Below are 18,051 nucleotides of genomic sequence, written 5' to 3'. Positions count from 1 at the left end.
TGACTGTCATTCAGCTGGAGGGTAACCTGCTTTAACTGTGCTGTTGTGCACAAGTATGTAATAGGAAAGCCTCATTTTTGGGATTTATAGTCTTATTGATGTATTCCATTTTAAATGATACCACATCAACAGTATCTCTGAGTCATGCTTGCAGCAGAGGATGCAGGATAACACTTCCCACTGGCAATCTCACTACTCACATATCAACAGATGTCAGACCCCGAAGACAGTGAGAAATCACTGATCTCACTAAAAATGACAGGAACAGTGAAAATTACAGTAAAACATTGTGGGAAACTTTGTGAGTTAGGAATATTAAAACCGTCGAGCTCCAATTTTGTGTTGCGCTGAAGTTCAGGAAATTAAAAATATGTGGTAACCCATTTCGTTACATTGGTGACTTATTTAAAATAGTGTGGGGCTTTGGAGAGTTATCAGCTATACATACAGAAATATTTTTGTTCTGGGGCTTGGGGGAATAGTATATAGGTCCAACAACACATTGCAAATCAGCAATTCCTTTTACCAAAATAAAAAAAAATAGTGCAGTTAGTTTGGTCAACTAGCACCATAGAAAGGTTAGAGAAGGGCCATTTATCCCATCATGTCTGTGCTATCCATAAAAGAGCAAAAAAAGGAGGCTTATTTTGATCCCAATTTCTGGCACCTGGTCTGTAGTGTTGCAGGTTACAGCATTGCAGGTGAGGATCACCTTACCTTTTAAGTGAGTTGAGTGATTCAGCCTCAATCACCAATTCACACAGTAAATTCCAGAAACCCACTACCCTCTACGATTTTCATCATGTCCTCTCTAATCCTTCTATCAATCACCTTATATCTGTGCCCCCGGTAACTGACCCCTCAGCTAAGGGAGACAAGTCTTTCCTGTCTACCCTATCTAGACCCCTCATAATTTTGTACACCTCAATTAGGGTCACCCATTTGTCTCCTCTGTTCTAAGGAAAACAACCCTAGTCTATCCAATCTTTCCTCACAGCTGCAACTTTCAAGCCTGGCAAAATTATTGTAAATCTCCTCTGCACTCTCTCCAGAGCAATAATGTCCTTCCTGTACTATACATAAAATTCTAGCTTGTTACACGCTGGCTAAAAATGTTATCTTGAACACAGTTCAAAAACTTTGTACCTTATGTGTCCTTTACACTATTTGTATCCCAATTGATATTATAGGGTGGTTGAAGTCCACAACTGCTATTTCTGTATTGTTTTTAGATTTAAAAATTTGCCAACATACTTGCTCTTCTAACTCCCTTCCACTATTTGGGGGTCTATATTATAGTCCTAGCAATATGGCTGCCCCTTCTTTATTGATGAGATCAACCCATTTGGTCTCATTTGATGCTTCGTTTCATACATCATCCCTCCTCACAGCTGTAATCGATCCTTTAACAAGTAATGCCGCACTCCACCTTTTTAACCCCCTCTCGATCCTGCCAGTAAACTCTATATGCAGGGATGTTTAGCTGCCATTTTTGCTTCTCTTTAAGCCACACTTCTGCTGTAGTGATGATATCATGCTGTCACGTGACTATCAGCTCATCAGGTTTATTTACTATGCTCCTTGTATTTACATATATACCATCTAACATTGCCAAATTCTTGTGCTGTGCACTTTTTAAGCTGTGCTTCTCCTGTCTGTCTGAGTCACTCACTAATCTCCTGTTCTGAATTAGCCCTTAGGTTCCCATCTACCTGCCAATCTCATTTAGACCACCCCAACCCTCAAGTTCTCCCGACCCCCAACAGCACCAGCAAGTTTCTGTGAGAATGTTCCTTCCAGTCCTGTTCAGGTGTCGGTCACCCAGCTTGTATAGATCTCTCCTCCCCCAGAACTTGTCCCAATGCCTCAGAGATCCGATGCCCTTCTCACCACACCAGCTTTCCTGGCAACTGTTTAATCACTTCCCTTTTTATATTTACTTGCGCATGGGACTGGGAGTAATCCTGAGGTTACTACTTGAGGTTCTGCTTTTCAAACAACTTTCAAGCTCCCTGAAGTCAGCTTTCAGGACCCCATCCCCTTTCCTGCCAAAGTCATTGGTACCTACATGGACCATGATTTCTGGCTGGTCACCCTCCCCCAGAAGAATGTCTTGCAGCCACTTCATGACATCCTTGATACCAGGGAGGCAAAATATCATCCTGCAGTAATCCAATTTAACTGTTTTTCCATTGAATTCTAAATGTCACATTGTTAAGAGTTTTTGATAGTGAGATCAAAAAGTTCCTGAGATCAAAAATATGCCTATTTAAAAGCAGGCTGACTCAGGGGGAAGCCCAGGTGATACAAATCAATGCCAATGATGAATTCCATTATTTTCAACTTCATTTACATTTTACAATCTAATTTACATTTGTGAAATTGTTCAAAAGAAGTAATATTAAATTTACAACAGCAACTTTGAATAAATTAATGGAGAACTGTCTCATAAGAGTTGGCTCCATGATGACTCAATCTGATACTCTCTCATGTTACACCAAGGGACCAACTGAAAGATTCAATCAGTTCATTTTTCATGCTGCCTGATTTCCAAAATATTATTGTAATGGCAGCTTCGACAATGATCAGAATATTGATGCTGCAGCAAACTTGACTTCAGGGAGAAATGACTCTGACTGATACACTGGGCTGGATTTTCACTGAGTCAGGATGACTTGGCAGCTTTTAAAAATGGCGAGCATCTTGTCTACCGTTTCCAGGATTTCTCGGCATTTATGATTTTCAGGAGAATTTGGTAAGGATGTGGGCTGTGCCTTGCACTCTCACACAGGCCAGCACCATTGCAGGGAGAGGCATGACCTCATGCTTTACAACTTTCACAGAGTCAGACTAGCTTTTCAAAAAGTTCAGGTTCATGGTACCATAAAGGTATCATGATCGATTGTGTACATGAAGGAATCTTTTGAAAGGTGAGTTGGAAAGCTCCTGCTCATGATCTTCCATGCTATGGTATGCCACCAAACAACCCCGATGGCTCTCATGATCCTCCATAGGCCAAGATGTGGCACTTCTGTGCCCATTAATTGAGAGGTGGTGGCACAGCAGGACTGATGACCTGGAGACCTGGGGTAATGCTGTGAAGGCCCACATTTGAATTTCACCATGATGGAATTTGAATTCAATAAAAAAAATCTGGAATAGAAGTTTAATGATGACCATGAAAAGATTGTTGGCTGCAAAACAAACTTATTTGGTTCACTAATGCCCTTTAGGGAAGAAAACCCATTCTCTTTACCTGGTCTGGCCTACATGTGGCTCCAGAGCCAAGTAATGCAGTTGACTCTTTAATTCCCCCTGAAATGGGCCAGCAAGCCACTCGGTTGTATCCAACCACTACAAAATCACAAAAAGGAACAAAACTGGTATTGACCGAGGCATCGGAAAAGACAATGGCAAACCCAGCCCTATTGACAACTGGGGGCTTGTGCCAAAATTGGGAGAGCTGTCTCACAGACTAATCAAGCAACAGCCTGATATAGACATACTGATGGAATCATACATTACATGACCCTTTACAGTTTATTGTGGTCTTGGACAGAGCAGGAGCCATAGCAAGCTGTGGTACAAACAAAAGTAATGCTTTTTATGGTGCATCTATAAAAGTTTGTGAGAGTCATAGCGGACAGACCAAATTTCCTTTGTCTTCTGAGAAAGTAGAGGCATTGGTGGGCTTTCTTAACAATAGTGTTAGCATGGCGGGACCAGGACAGGTTGTTGGTGATCTGGACACCTAAAAACTTGAAGCACTTGACCATTTCTACTTCATTCCCATTGATGTAGGCAGGGGCATGTCCACTACTACGCTTCCTGAAGTCGATGTCTATCTCCTTCATTTTGTTGACATAGAGAAGGAGATTATTGTTATCGCACCAGTTCACCAAATTCTCTATCTCTTTCCTATGCTCCATCTCATCATTGTTTGAGATCTAGGCCACCACGGTAATGTCATCAGCAAACTTGAAAATTGAGTTGGAGGGGAATTTGGCCACACAGTTATAGGTGTATAAGGAATATAGTAAGGGACTGAGAACACAACCTTGTGGGGCACCAATGTTGAGGATGATCGTAGAGGAGGTGTTGTTGTCTATCTTTACTGATTGCATTCTGTGGGTTAGGAAGCTCAAGATCCAGTCATAGAGAGAGGATCGAGCCCCAGGCCACAGAGTTTGGAGATGAGTTTCATAGGGAGAACGATGTTGAAGGCTGAAACAGAGTAGCAGTAGTGTGTACCATATACAAGGTACATGGCAGAAATTCACCATTGCTCCTTAGAAAGCACCTTCAAAACTCATGACCACCACCATATAGGACAAAAATGGCAGATGCATGGGAATATCACCATTTGCAAACTCCCTTCCAAGCCATTCATCATCCTCATTTGGAAATATATCATCATTTCTTCACTGTTGTTGGATCAAATCCTGGAACTTACTCCCTATCAGCCCTGTGAGTGTACCTACAGCACATGGACTGCAGCGGTTCAAGAAGGCACTCTCAAGGGCACCTAGGGATGGACAATGAGTGATGCTTCTCCAGTGATGTTTCCATCCCTTGAATGAATAAAACAAATCACCCACTGTACACAGTATAGAAGCAATGAAACCTATAATGGCAGTAAAAAAAAAATTAAAGACACAAATTCATTGATAAATTTCCCACTTTCTTAAATCATAGTTTTCGACTGCAACCCAATAAAAGTCGCAATCATCCATATCTTTGAAGTATCAATAACATAAACTGGAAGGACTTGAAACACTCTAATTTTCTGTAACTAATCATTGTAAAATTGACAGCATATTTCAAAGGACTGGAGCTATCAATCAACAATGTTTTCCCTGGGGCGCAGGTGTTTTAATAGGTTAATGGCCAAGCTTCACTATATGTTTTTGATTTAGAGCCCAGACATTCATTAGCGTACTGAACACCTGAGCCCCAGAGAAAACATTATTTGCTTGACAACTCTGGCTCTCTGCTCAATGTTGTTGGTTTCACAATGTTTATTTACACAAGATTAAGAGTATTTGAGTGCTTATAGTTTATGACATTGTTACTTTAAAGGTACTGGGTGATTTATACCTATTGGGCTGCAGTAAAAATGAGTTTTTAAGAAAGTGGAAATTTATCAATGAATGACTTGTTTTTACAGCTTTTGTTTGAACACATCCTGCTGACAAGTTAGAGTTTATTGCTTCTATACAGTATATAGTGCATGCAAGGAAGTGCCATAGCTTGGTATAGGGATATGAGGAGCCATAGGAGACAGGTGGGGGCATTCTTTGGCATTGTGACATGAGGTGTCATAGGGGGTGGACAGGCGTATGAGTTGCCAATGACATGGCATGGGTAGCATGGGGGGGGGGCGCGGGTGATGGCTGAGGGTCTTTCTGTTTTTATTATAATGGGGGCAAATTCCCACAACACGGAGGTGGATCATTTAAATAGCCCACCTCCACCTCAGCTGCATCTGAATTTATCAGCAAACTTGTCTTCAGCCCACACCCACCCCACTCTCCCCACAATGAGAATCCTGTCTTTACGGACACGCTCCTGAGAATGGTGGGCTGAGCCAGGAATTTTGCACACTGCCTTGAGGATGAAAATCCAGTCTAGTAAATCCAGAGCTTTTCCTTTCTGGTGTTTCTTAGAGTGCTTTCCATTATGAGATATAGAAAATGGAGAATTATGGTCTATTGTGCATTTTTTGATACTTAGCAGCAAAAACATTTACCATTCCAGGAAATAATCAGCTCTTAAAGCTGCCGGAATATTTCCTTTTATTTTTCTCAGAAATGTTTGCGGAATTCACATGATGCGTTGTCATTGTGAGTGGAAAGGCAGCAGAGGCATTGGGATGTGACTGGCAGCCAAACAAAAGACTGTTTCGCAATGATGCATTTGTTGATGAAAGGACTTGGCACCGATCATACAGCTAAACTAAAATATCAAGCCAAATCTACAAGAGAAATAATCTTTCCCACTCACATGGGTAGTGTGAATGTGGCTGATACTAATGATGGGAGAAAAGGAATAAGAGGCATCTTAAATTGTGCAGGGAAAGGTGATTTCATTTGGTTTCAGCTACAGATGTTTTACAGAGACAGCTGCTACCATTTCCTTTTCGCTGTTTGCCTAGTCATTTACCAAATGTGTCCATGACTTTCTTAAGTTCATAGACACAGCAGAGATATGAATAAAATCATAGCTTTTGACCAAAGCAAAGCATGCAGCTAAATACACTACTAAACCGTGAGGGCAATGTCTGTTGGGATTCTCCTGATTTACCTTTATTTTCAATGGAAGGTAAACATAAGCCCTGGTGAAATGATTGTTTTTGGCTGCTCACACCATCCCTCTGTTGTGCAGTGCTTTTTGACTGTGGATACAGAAAGGCATTTGATACTGCGCACTTCTGTGCTCTGGAGTCTTGTACAGTAAAGAAAACAAGATCCATGCACACGATTGTCATTTAGTCGAATGGTGATTATGAAAAGGAAATAGGCAATTAGGAAAAAGTATTTGCAAATAAACTACTTGACACTTGCAAAAACTATAGCAAGTTTAGAAGTCCAAAGATTTCTATTTTTTTCAGAGTTTTACTGACAGTAAGAATTTGGTTTCAAATTAGAGGGTTTTTTTAAGCTAGCTGCAGGGAATCTTGGCTGTTGAGGGCTCATATCACAAATTCAGGTTTGTACTGACCTTGATTTTCCAGTTGACCTCCTACATCGAATTGAATTGATTTATTACTGTCATTTGTATTGGGATACAGTGAAAAGTATTGTTTCTTGCAAGCTATAGAGACAAAACATGCAATTCTTTGAGCACATAAGGGAGAAGGGAAGAAGAGGGTGCAGAATATAGTGTGACAGCCACAGCTTAATATATTGTAGGTCCGTTCAAAAGTCTGCTGGCAGCAGGGAAGAAACTGCTCTTGAGTCAGTTGATATCATTAATTTCATCCATAGACATCACTGAGTTATCAATTTGTTCCAATTTAGTTGAAGCCTGGCTAAAATCCTGTGGCTTCTGACTCTATTCTGGATCACAGTTTGAGCAGACACAGGGTGGAATACTGCCAGACACAGCCAGTAAGCTTGTTTGCATTTTTACTGCTGAAGAACAGGAAGAAGAGATGGGGCTTAACTTTGTACAGAAAGCTCAGAGGCACAGTAACATAAATTAGTTCTAACCTTTAAAATGTACAGACTACTCCAACCTGTGCAGGAGACGAATGCCAAACTAACAGCAAATGCACAGCATGGCACCGCAACTGACTCATATCCTTTCAAGATCAAAGGTCACCAACCAAACAATGATAAAATCTGGCATAATAGTTGTAACTTTTTGAAAATACAACAGGAGCAATTTATTTTAATAGCATAGCTTTCTGCAAAAGCATTGACAGAATGTTCACCAGCACAGAGAAATGAGTCAGGAAGATCAACAATTTAAATACAAATCAGAATAAATAAAAATGGTGACGTGGTAAGCATGAAAGAGATTAACAGTATTGTTGCACTTTATCAAACTCTTGTCCTCCATCCCCTGACTACTGTTCAACTTCTGACACACTTCACCGATCCCTCAACCTGACAACACCCCTATGCCCCATCTATCTCCCCAAACTGCACCCCCAACACCACCAACCTTTTGATGACTCCTTCCCTGACATACACCACACCCCAAATATCCCCGACCCGCCCCAACCCACTGACTAGCTCCTATACATCCTAGTACTTCCCCAACCTTACCCTCTCCCCACCCTGCACTTCCTCACTCACTTACACAAATACCTTCTCTCCTATCAACTTACCAGTATACAATAGCCAGTGCTACAAAAAGGTGAGGCATCAGTTCCCCAGATTGTATGCTTGTATGTTAGTGGTCAGCCATTCCCTCTCTCCTTGTGTACTCATAAACTGCAGGGTAACCACATCTGCAAATGTGCAATCCACAAAGCTCTCAACTTCACGGATGCAGCACAGTGACACCAGCTGCTGCTCAAGCAGTTAGTAAAGCATACAGTACCCTCAGCAGTATTGATAAGGACATAGAGTAAAAGAGCAAGGAGATGATGTTAGACTTGCACCTTGTTTGGCCTCAACTGGAATATTGCACCATGTCTCAGCACCACACTTTAGGAAAGATATCAAGATATTGGTGAGAGTACAGAAAATATTCACATTAGTGGTCGCAGGGATGAGGAACTTCAGTTATGATGAAAGATTGGAGAAGTTGGGACTTTTGGAGAATAGAAGGCTGAGAGATGATGTCATAAAAGGGTGGCATGGTGGCACAGTGGTTAGCACTGTTGCCTCACAGTGCCAGGAACCTGGTTCAATTCCCGCTTGGGTCACTGTCTGTGCGGAGTTTGCACATTCTCCCCGGGTCTGCGGGTGTTCCAGTTTCCTCCCACAGTCCAAAGGTGTGCTAGTTAGGTGGACTGGCCATGGTAAATTGACTCTTACTGTCAGGGGGACTAGCTAGGGTAAATGCATGAGGTTATGGGGATAGGACCTGGGTGGGATTGTGTTAGTGCCTCCTGCTACACTGTAGGATTCTATGATTCTATGAAAATCATGAGGGCTCTGGAGAGAGTAGAGAGGGAAAAATTGCTCACACCTGTGTAAGAATGAGATTTAATGTAATTGGCAATAGAAGCAATAGAGATGTGAGAAGAAATCTGGAGAAGAAACCTTTCCATGCAGTGAGTGATTAAGATCTGGAATGCGCTGCCATGGAGGCAGGTTCCACCAAGTCATTCTAGAGGAAGAATGCATAGGGTTACAAGAAGAAGATTGGGGAATGCACGAGATGAATTGCTCTTCAGAGACTAGGGTCAAATAGATTCATTCTGTGCTGTAAAATGTCTGTAACTCTGAGATCCTGAGCTGAGCTAAAGGCCTTTAGGAGCAGCTGTGCTGCTCATTTCTCAGCCAGCCTGGGTTAGAGGTTTAGACAAGAGATCGAGAGATTGGCAGCTTCAGATTAAGAATAGGAGTGGCAATCTAACGGTGATTGCAATCTGATAATGATTGCCCCGTAAGGAAGATTTGGACCTAGAACTGCACTCAGAAATATATTAAAACTGAGAAACAATGGCAGGGGGAAAGCTATTTGTCTGGATTTGCATCATCCCATCTCCCCTCATGTAAGTGTAAGTGTACCATCAGCCCAGTCACACAGTTAAAAGTAAGAACACTTCATTCACAAAAGACATTCAAATTTTGACTTAAAATAAGCATTGTGTCTTAAAGTTCATCTTGCAAATGAAACCTTTTCATACATGAGATCAAAATCAATTGCAAGAGATAATATTTAAAAAATTAATGTGGAATTATTTATTATCTATTCATGGAACTTCTTAAATAAACAAGCAGACTTCAGTAGTGGGAATAAAAGGTCTAGATCTATTGAGAGAAGTGAAGCAGTACACTGAGAGAGAAGGGGGGCCCTAGTTGAAGGCCCTACCTCTCTATGGTATTCACTGACCACATATCCTATCTCCCTTCCATCAGGAGCAATGTCTAAGATGCCTATGTTTCACCAAGGAGGTGTGACTGAACTGTGCCACATCCTACAAGTGGATCTGCAAACACACAGCAGGGCAAGGAAAATGCTGCTAGCGGCTAAGAAAATCACTGTCCCTCTCAGTTTGTATGCTTCAGGATGCTTTCGAGCCAGAAACAGTGACATTGCCAATATTTCTCAGCTCACCATGCCTTACTGCATCAGGGAGATTTCATTGGACCTGTGCAATGGGAGAAAGGCTATATTCCATGGTGAAGCTGACAAACCAACAAATCACCCTCAGGGAATGTGAACAGAAACATTTCCTATAATCCAGATACCCATCGAAACTTGTAACTGTGTAAGGACGAGACATTAAAAATGCAAAATGCTGCGAGTGTGTGTGCGCGTGTGTGTTCACAGCTTAACTAGTGAAGTACATCCTGATTCAGAAAAGGCATTTCCTCATGAAAGATAAACTTAGACATTTATTGTAACCAAACGAGGAAGTTGAATAGAGAGGAGACAGTTCTGTCCTTTTCACCCGAATAGCAATGATCACTTAATGAGGTGATACTGTCACTTTTAATTGAGCTTCACTGTTTACCAATACATTCTATTTCATGCCTGTAATTTGCTTGGAAGCTTTGCAATCAAATTATTAAAATCCCACAATGCATCCTGGCAATCAATCAATAAGTCTGATTATGTCAAATGGCAATGGAGTATATGACCCATAGCTTCCTTACCTCAGCTCCTGTGCCACAGGCTCCACTGGAACTGTCAACAGAGGGAACATGAGAATAAAAACATGTAAGTTTACATTTCCACTATAAGAGCTTTTGCTGTTTGCACCTGTCTCCCTGTGATAACTCCAGCTGCAGTGTCGAAACCACAGGTGAGCTTAAGTTCACAGCAATGTTAATAGTTAAGTCATTGCAAGTTTATTTTGACTAGGCACATTGCCTTCATTGTATACATTTGATTCCAAGTGCTTTAACATACAGTGATTCTAGTTTTGTTGGCACTGATGCCAGCCTGAAGTCTAGCAGCAACATAACCAAAGCTTTACAAGCAATGATACATAAAGTACCACTTTCCTCCCCTAGTGTTGGGCTGGCTAAATTACTATTTACAGCTCATTTTAAGAATTTCTGGACAGCCTGCTCTGGCTCTTTAGCCAACTTAGCATGATATAAGCAAAGGTACGTGTATTTACATATGCTCGTGAGACTAAAGACTGATAAATTACACTGCGCAAAGTTGGCATAAAAATGTTCAATGCATCTGCCATTTTAGAAGAACAGTAAATCTATTTTTGTAAGAATATTTTAAATATTTGAAGTGTGTTATCATTCATTTCAATTTCTTGGGCTAGCTTTTTAAAATATTTTTAATATTTTAAAGAATTAGGAAAGACAAGAGTTGGGTATGGCCATCAGCTGATGGCACTGATCTATCTGAAACTGGTTTCATCTTAAATAATTAAATAAATAGCTTGCATTTATATAGCCACTTCCTCAGGATGCTCCAAAATGCTCCACATTCTATAGATTACTCCTGAGTGTCAGTCATGGCAGCCAGTTTGCATGCTGCAAGATTCCACAAACAGTGGAAGAACAGTAACTAGAAGCAGGAGCAGGCCATTCGGCCCTTCGAGCCTGCTCCACCATTCATCTTCATCATGGCTGATCATCAAATTCAATGAACAATCATTGATCTGTTTTTGATGGTGTTAATTGAAGGACAATTGTTGGCGCAGTCATCTAAACAACTCTATTCTTTATCAAGAAATCGTGGTCTGGGGGGAGGGAAGGGCTGCTAGGCTCACTCCTGCTCCCACTAAATGTACCGATCTTTAATATCTGATTAACCGGCAGCCCTAGCAGATGGGCGGAGCCAGAACTCAGTAGTGGAGGGACTTACTGTGTCTGCAAAGAGGCACCAGGATGAGTATTATGGTGACCGGAGACCGTTGATTCTCGAGGTATTGGGGAGTCTTGGGGAGTGGGACACTGGTTGCGGGGGTGGGAGGGGTGGGGGGTGGATGGGGGGATGGGGGGGATGGGGGGGATGGTGGGGGTGCGGTGGAGAGGCAATACCATGTTTCAGAGGCAGGTGGGGGAGAGCAGGTTGCTGCCGATGCACCCCTAATTGATCACCCTCACGACCATCCCACTTTTTCACAGAAACTGTTTCAAAAACGGCCTTCTCTCATCTGCCCACAACTGCCCAGTGTTTAGTGGCAGTGGAGGTCACTTGAGATCTTTAATTACCATTAAGGGTCTTTACAGGCCTAAGGGTGGGTGGTTTAGTGGGTGCCTTATCCACACCCCTCCCGTGCATTAAGGGATTATGGGAACAGATTATGCATCAGTGGTAAGGAAGTGGGCTGGTACCCATCATATTTTATGTGACACCCCCTCCCCTCACCGAAAGATTGCCTGGTGGAGAGGTGGGGGGGATATTAAATGCAGCCCCATGAGATCTTTTACATCCACCAAAACAATCAAAAATGTCTTATCTGAAAGACTAGTTCTGACATTAAAGCAGTACTTCACTGAGATAACAGCAAAAATTCTACACTTAAATCCTGTAACAGGATATAAATATTACAACATTCTAAACCAAATATATGAGAGCTAGCACCACTGAATAAAACCAAAAGTTTTTTTCAAACTGAGCTACTCTACAATCTGAATTCCTCTAGTGTAATATTCGGAAGTAGGTCATTTGAAATGCTGACCCATTCTGATAAACAGTCCACCATCCCGACTGCCCCCGATCCCCTTACCCTACTGTTTAAGAACTACTCCAAATTCCTAAACTTCAAAACAAATTCTGTAATTGGTGTTACAATTTTTTTCAATTTGGTGGGGAAACTGGCTAGCAAACTTGAGGCCAAAAAATATTTTGGGTCCAAAAAGGTGCTAATAAATGTTGATTTTTTTTGTCGTTATGTTTCATCAAAAGACACTGTTGGCAGAATTTTACAGCTACGCTCGCCCTGAAATTGTAAAATCCCACACAAGGTCAACAGATCTTTCCACGGTTCGCCCCTCCCTCACTCCGATTCCTGTGGCAGTGGAAAGGGAAAATTCTCCAAAGTGGGAAAAACATAGGCACATATTAATGCTCAAATCATATCAGCGTGACGTAAATATAAGTAGATAGGCTGAACACCGAAATGTCAGGTTACGATAGAGAGTACTCCAGCATTGCCATATGATATGTGGCATCTTAGTACCATCTGATGAACCATGGCTGCGATTACGTGCTATGATGTTGTGGACGAGGCAAAGCGAGGATAAATGATTTATTTTCTGGGTGTCGAAAAGCATCAGCATTTTTTACTTTAAAACAAAAACTGCCTTCAATATATTGCACAAGCAAAGAGTCACATTTTCTGTATCTTACGTAAAACAAATTAAATTAAGAAGGAAAACAAAGATTTTACAGAAATATACCTAAAAGATATTGCTGACGTTACTGTTTGCTTTAGAAATAAACCAATTTGTATAAATTCGAAACATTGGAGGCGATGATTTTGGACTCAGAAGTAAGTAAGCAAGCCCAATAGACAACAGGCAAACTGGCATTTATCTATGTATTCAGATGGCACAGTTGATCCGCATGGCACACCACTGAATAAAATTACAGTTTTATGCTCTGGTGCATTTAACTATTTGCTTCACACCAGCAGAAATTATAATATTCTACCTCATGTTTCAGGGTGGTCTATACAGTACAATGTGAGGCTTCCTCTTGTAAAGTTACGTTGTTTCCACTACTAATTAACATCAATGCCTCTATGCTTACTTTAAAATAAGTATAATATATGATATTTTATTTAATTAGTAATTTTTAAAATGTTCTGTAATGTTTATTGTCGTGCAGCTTTTGTGTCATTGTAAAGGAAACCTTCTGACTAAAAAGAGGGGGATGTTTTCAAAGTTTGCACTACTCACAGACTCTTAAAACTGTTGGCCAAGAGTGTTGGGAAATTTTGGACATGCCACTGATGGTTTACCATCCACTGAAATCAATGTGTCAAATCTAGTGCCATAAGCTCTATTATCTTAATAAATGAGTTCATTATTTCTTAGATTTTGCACTTTGGAGTTGTGGAATTACAACCTCTCCCCATTTGGGATTTACAACTGCTCCCATTAATGGGAACAGGTGACCAACCCCGCTGGAGGGGACGGAGGCCCCTCACGAGGTTGGGGGAAATGGGAATGCCCTTTGGGCATTGTCAACCTAGCAGTGCCAGCCTGCCCAAGGGGAAAAATGGCACTGCCCAAGGGACATCAGGCAGTGCCAAGGAGGTGGGCCCAGAGGGGGATGGGACCTATTGGGGTGATCAGTGGGGATGGGGGGACCCGCTGCCACTCTGCAATCATGATCAGAGGCAAAGGACGAAGGATGGCAATTGGGGTTGGTCATCCGGGTTGGGGAGGTCGGCGGGGGGACATAGTGGGGAGGTCCGGGAGGCCAGCGATCAGTGGGGGTTAGAGGGGGTGGTCTGCCATGCCAGTGATGGGAGATTGCAGAGCTCGTCAGCGATTGGGTTGGTCAGTGATTAGAGGGCCGACAAATGGGGCCACTGCGCATGTGCCAATCTTAGCACTGACAGATCAACACTGGACACTGACAGTGTCCCACTTAGCGCATTATGTCAGTCTTTCACTTATGAATAACCTCTGCCCCTGACTTCCAGAGGAAATCCCGCTAGGGTACTCTGTGGTGCCCGGTATCGGAGATTCATTCTGGAAACAAAGCTGAGAAAACCAGTCAGAGTTACTCACATTTTCCCACAAATTGGGGATTTAGAATTTTTTTGGGAGAACCCCGGCCAATTTCTTCCATTGACATTGAGAGACTTGGCCACCAAATTGAACATAATGCTGCGGCCCTGCACTTGCTCTAAATGATATCAATGTAGGCATTGTAAGGTCTCAGGTCTCAATGCTCTTGGGATTCGAAGGTGCATCTGCTCCTATTAGTTTAGGTAATTCTACATCGTAATGTGCTATCTTTGATGACAACAAACTCTCCTTGATTTTTTTGAATAATTTCTGGTATGTTTCCTCTTAATACCATTCATTGCCTTGGCAACATTGACATAGCAGTTTATTGAGCTCTGGTGAGTTTTTAAAGATATTTTTCTACTTGACTCTGGCCCTCAGTGAATCAGCTTTTATTCCTGACATATTCACTATGCGACCAAGAAACCTGATTGCTTTCCATGAAAACTGACACTGTCAAGTGTCAATCCTATCTTTTGTGGTCTTCTCAGCACTGCTCTCATTCATGTCACCAGCTTGGGCAGCACAATGGCACTGCTGCATCACAGCGTAGGGACCCAGATTGAATTCCAGCCTTGGGTGACTGTCTGTGTGGAGTTTGCACATTCTCTCCATGTCTGCATGGGTTTCCTCCAGATGCTCCAGTTTTCTCCCACAGTCCAAAGATGTGCGGTTTAAGTAGATTGGCCATGCTAAATTGACCCTTAGTGTCAGGGGACTAGCAGCATAAATATGTGGGTTTACGGGGATAAGGCCTGGATGGGATGATTGTTGGTGCAAACTCGATGGGCTGAATGGCCTCCTTCTGCACTGTAGGAATTCTGTGATTCTATGATTCATACTCAGCTTGAGTGGACCCATCTATTAATGTGTCATCCATGTAGCAAACAACTACATGTAAACACTTTAAAAGGTTTGATATTGTCTTTTGAAAAACCTCTGGTGTTGATATTATTCCTAAGGATAACCTGTTAAAACAAAATCTTTCAGATAGTAATATGAAAGTTATGAAAAGCTTGGATTTCTCATCTAGTTGTATTTGCCAGAATCCACTGTTACTGTATAAATTAGAGAACATGAGCTCTTCCCTGACTTAGCTAAATTCTCAACTACCGATACCATTGATGGACTTCTCGTTTTATGGTTTTATTGAGATATGTCAGATCAACACTTATTCTGATGAAAGTATCTGGTTTCTAAACCATGACCATCCTTGAACATCAACTTGTTGGCTCCTTTGCTGATGAAATGGCTCCTTGTCTTTCCATTGTGTCAATCTCTTTCTTTTGGTGATAAAGGCTGTGGAATCTTTCTGGATGTATATTAGCATATACGTTTTGCTTTTGGGCTTAGAGTTATGATATGCTATTATCTGTTTTCCCAATCCTGTAAATAACTTTGCAAGTTTTGCTCTGAAGTCTGCTGACACAAATTATGTGTTGACCAAGCATGAAAATAGGAGAAAATCACACTCATTTATTGGGCAAGCTCCCAGAAGAATCAATTGTACAGAATACGTGCCCCACTGATCGTGAAGGTAGCCCAATCCATCACGCAAACCAGCCTCCCATCCACTGACTTTGTCCACACTTCCTGCTGCCTCAGCAAAGTAGCCAACATAATTAAGGGTTCACGCACCCCGGACATTTTCTCTTTCACCTTCTTCTGTTGGGAAAAAGGTACAAAAGTCTGAGGTCACATACCAGTTGAAACAGGAACAGTTTCTTCTCTGCTGCTATCAGACTCTTGAATGAATTTACCTTGCATTAAGTTGATCTTTCTCTACACCCTAGCTATGACTGTAACTCTATATTCTGCACTCTCTTGTTTCCTTCTCAATGAATGGTATGTTTTGTCTTATAGTGCACAAGAAACAATACTTTTCACTCTACGTTAATACATGTGACAATAATAAATCAAATCAAATCACTGTCTCCCCATCATGGCCCACTTCCTCCCCTTAGGCCCTGTCCCCTTAGCACTGCCAGGGTCCTAGGCAGCAATGCCAGGCTGGCACTGCCCGAAGGGCAATGCCCAATCTTGCTCCTGACTCCCCAGGCAACTTCAATGGCTTCTGGTCCCACCGGTGAGGCCATCACGTCAGGTCCCTGTTGCTAAGGACCGTACATGATCCTTGCTGGTGAGGACCTTCACCAGAGAGTCGTTAAGGCAAGTGAGCCTGGACAATTGTGTCTTGGGCTTACTAATAATATGCAAATGAAGTTATAAATATTTAAATCAGCCTCAGGCTGGCAGAATGTGGCCAATGACATCGTGAAAGGTAAGAAACTTGGCACGAAGCCTGTTTTTGGCTTCTCATCTGGTTCACCAGGCCAATCGACCAGCATGCTAATCCAGTAAGATTTCCCCCACTCATCTTTATGCACCAAAGGAATTCAACACCTTTGGTGGGACAACTGTCATGCCCATGCCTTTCTCTTCCACACCAGCAACAGCTAATTAGGACTACTACCATGAATGCCACATGACTCTCCTTGTGTTTATTTTCTTTTTTTTATGTCTGACAAATTCAACTGCTTCTGTTACTTAGGAATTTGGGCTTCCTCACTCGCCTCTGACCACTGATTGGTTCTGCCTTCTAATCTCGGCATGCCTATACAATTTCAATCACCCTCGGCAGTGTCAAGTCTTCTTAGGGCTGCAAATTATCTGATAAGCACAATCCACTTTGCTGATAACTACTATGCTGTGAATAATCTTTCAGTTTTTTTTTGAATTGATTTATTATTGTCACATGTATTAATATACAGTGAAAAGTATTGTTTCTTGCGCCCTATACAGACAAAGCATACCATTCATAGAGAAGGAAACAAGAGAGTGCAGGATATAGTGTTAAGAATGAAATTTTAGAAGCATAGAATGAAAGTAAAAGATAGAATTAGAAGTTATGCTGGGCACAGCTTGCAAGAACTCGCCTCGCTCTGGCATCACCTTGGGAAAAAAAGACTGGTACACAACATTAACTAATGTGTCGAAGCTTTCCCCATCAATATATTTATTGAGAATTGTGTGTTCCACAATGGTGTTCTTGCGGAGGCTGAAATATGTTTCCAAGGCATCAGTGGCTTCAACATATGTACCTGTACTCTCATCGATCTCAGGGTAACCAGGATTTCGTCCATATCATCACCCACTGTGTACAAAGGTGTGCTGACCTGCTTACAGTCTGGCTTTGTCGCAAGACCCAATGCAATGCAAAATCAAGTGAATTGTCTTTACCACTTTGGCCATGCTTCATCCTGACTTAGGTCTGCAACTTCCTCAAAACTCTCCACCAGAAGGAAAGCTTTTTCTATTGCCAACTTTTTACCACTTGCCAACATGTATTAGTGTACTGTTGGGTTGGGGTAGGTTGAATAACTCCTAAAGACTGCCAGCTGCAAACACGCTAACTTCATTGTAACATATTTACAGTGGCTAAAACACTCCCTTACTCCAGCTTATTTCTTTATCTATACTGCTTTCTCCTCAACTTTCAGATCACATGAATACTTGTAACTTTCTTCACTGACATTGCAGACTATTATCGTCAACCCGTTGCATGACATAGTCTAACACACTCTTATACTATTGGACATATGTAAATGACAGCCCTGTTTTAACCCTGAACTAGGGATCACAGAGTAGAGCAGGAGCTCAGGATTTCTCGGTGGTTGCTATGGCCTCAGCAGAGGCTGCCACCAAAATATTT

At 41.8% G+C, this 18,051-nt stretch overlaps 1 protein-coding gene across 1 annotated transcript in view; it reads right to left on the bottom strand.

Annotated features, from left to right (window-relative positions):
- The window catches only part of st18 (ST18 C2H2C-type zinc finger transcription factor), a 138,610-nt gene that overhangs the window by 104,306 nt on the left and 16,253 nt on the right, over positions 1-18,051 (bottom strand). The window contains exon 3 of the mRNA XM_080193538.1: positions 10,281-10,311. Within this exon, the coding sequence (XP_080049664.1) occupies positions 10,281-10,311 (31 nt within the window). The remainder of the gene's footprint in view (positions 1-10,280; positions 10,312-18,051) is intronic.

This window comes from Carcharhinus amblyrhynchos, chromosome 8, assembly GCF_965287045.1.
Source record: "Carcharhinus amblyrhynchos chromosome 8, sCarAmb.v2.hapA, whole genome shotgun sequence".
In the NCBI taxonomy this organism is placed as follows: domain Eukaryota; kingdom Metazoa; phylum Chordata; class Chondrichthyes; order Carcharhiniformes; family Carcharhinidae; genus Carcharhinus; species Carcharhinus amblyrhynchos.
Note: the sequence above shows the minus strand (reverse complement) of the source record. Positions and strands in the feature narration are given on the sequence as shown.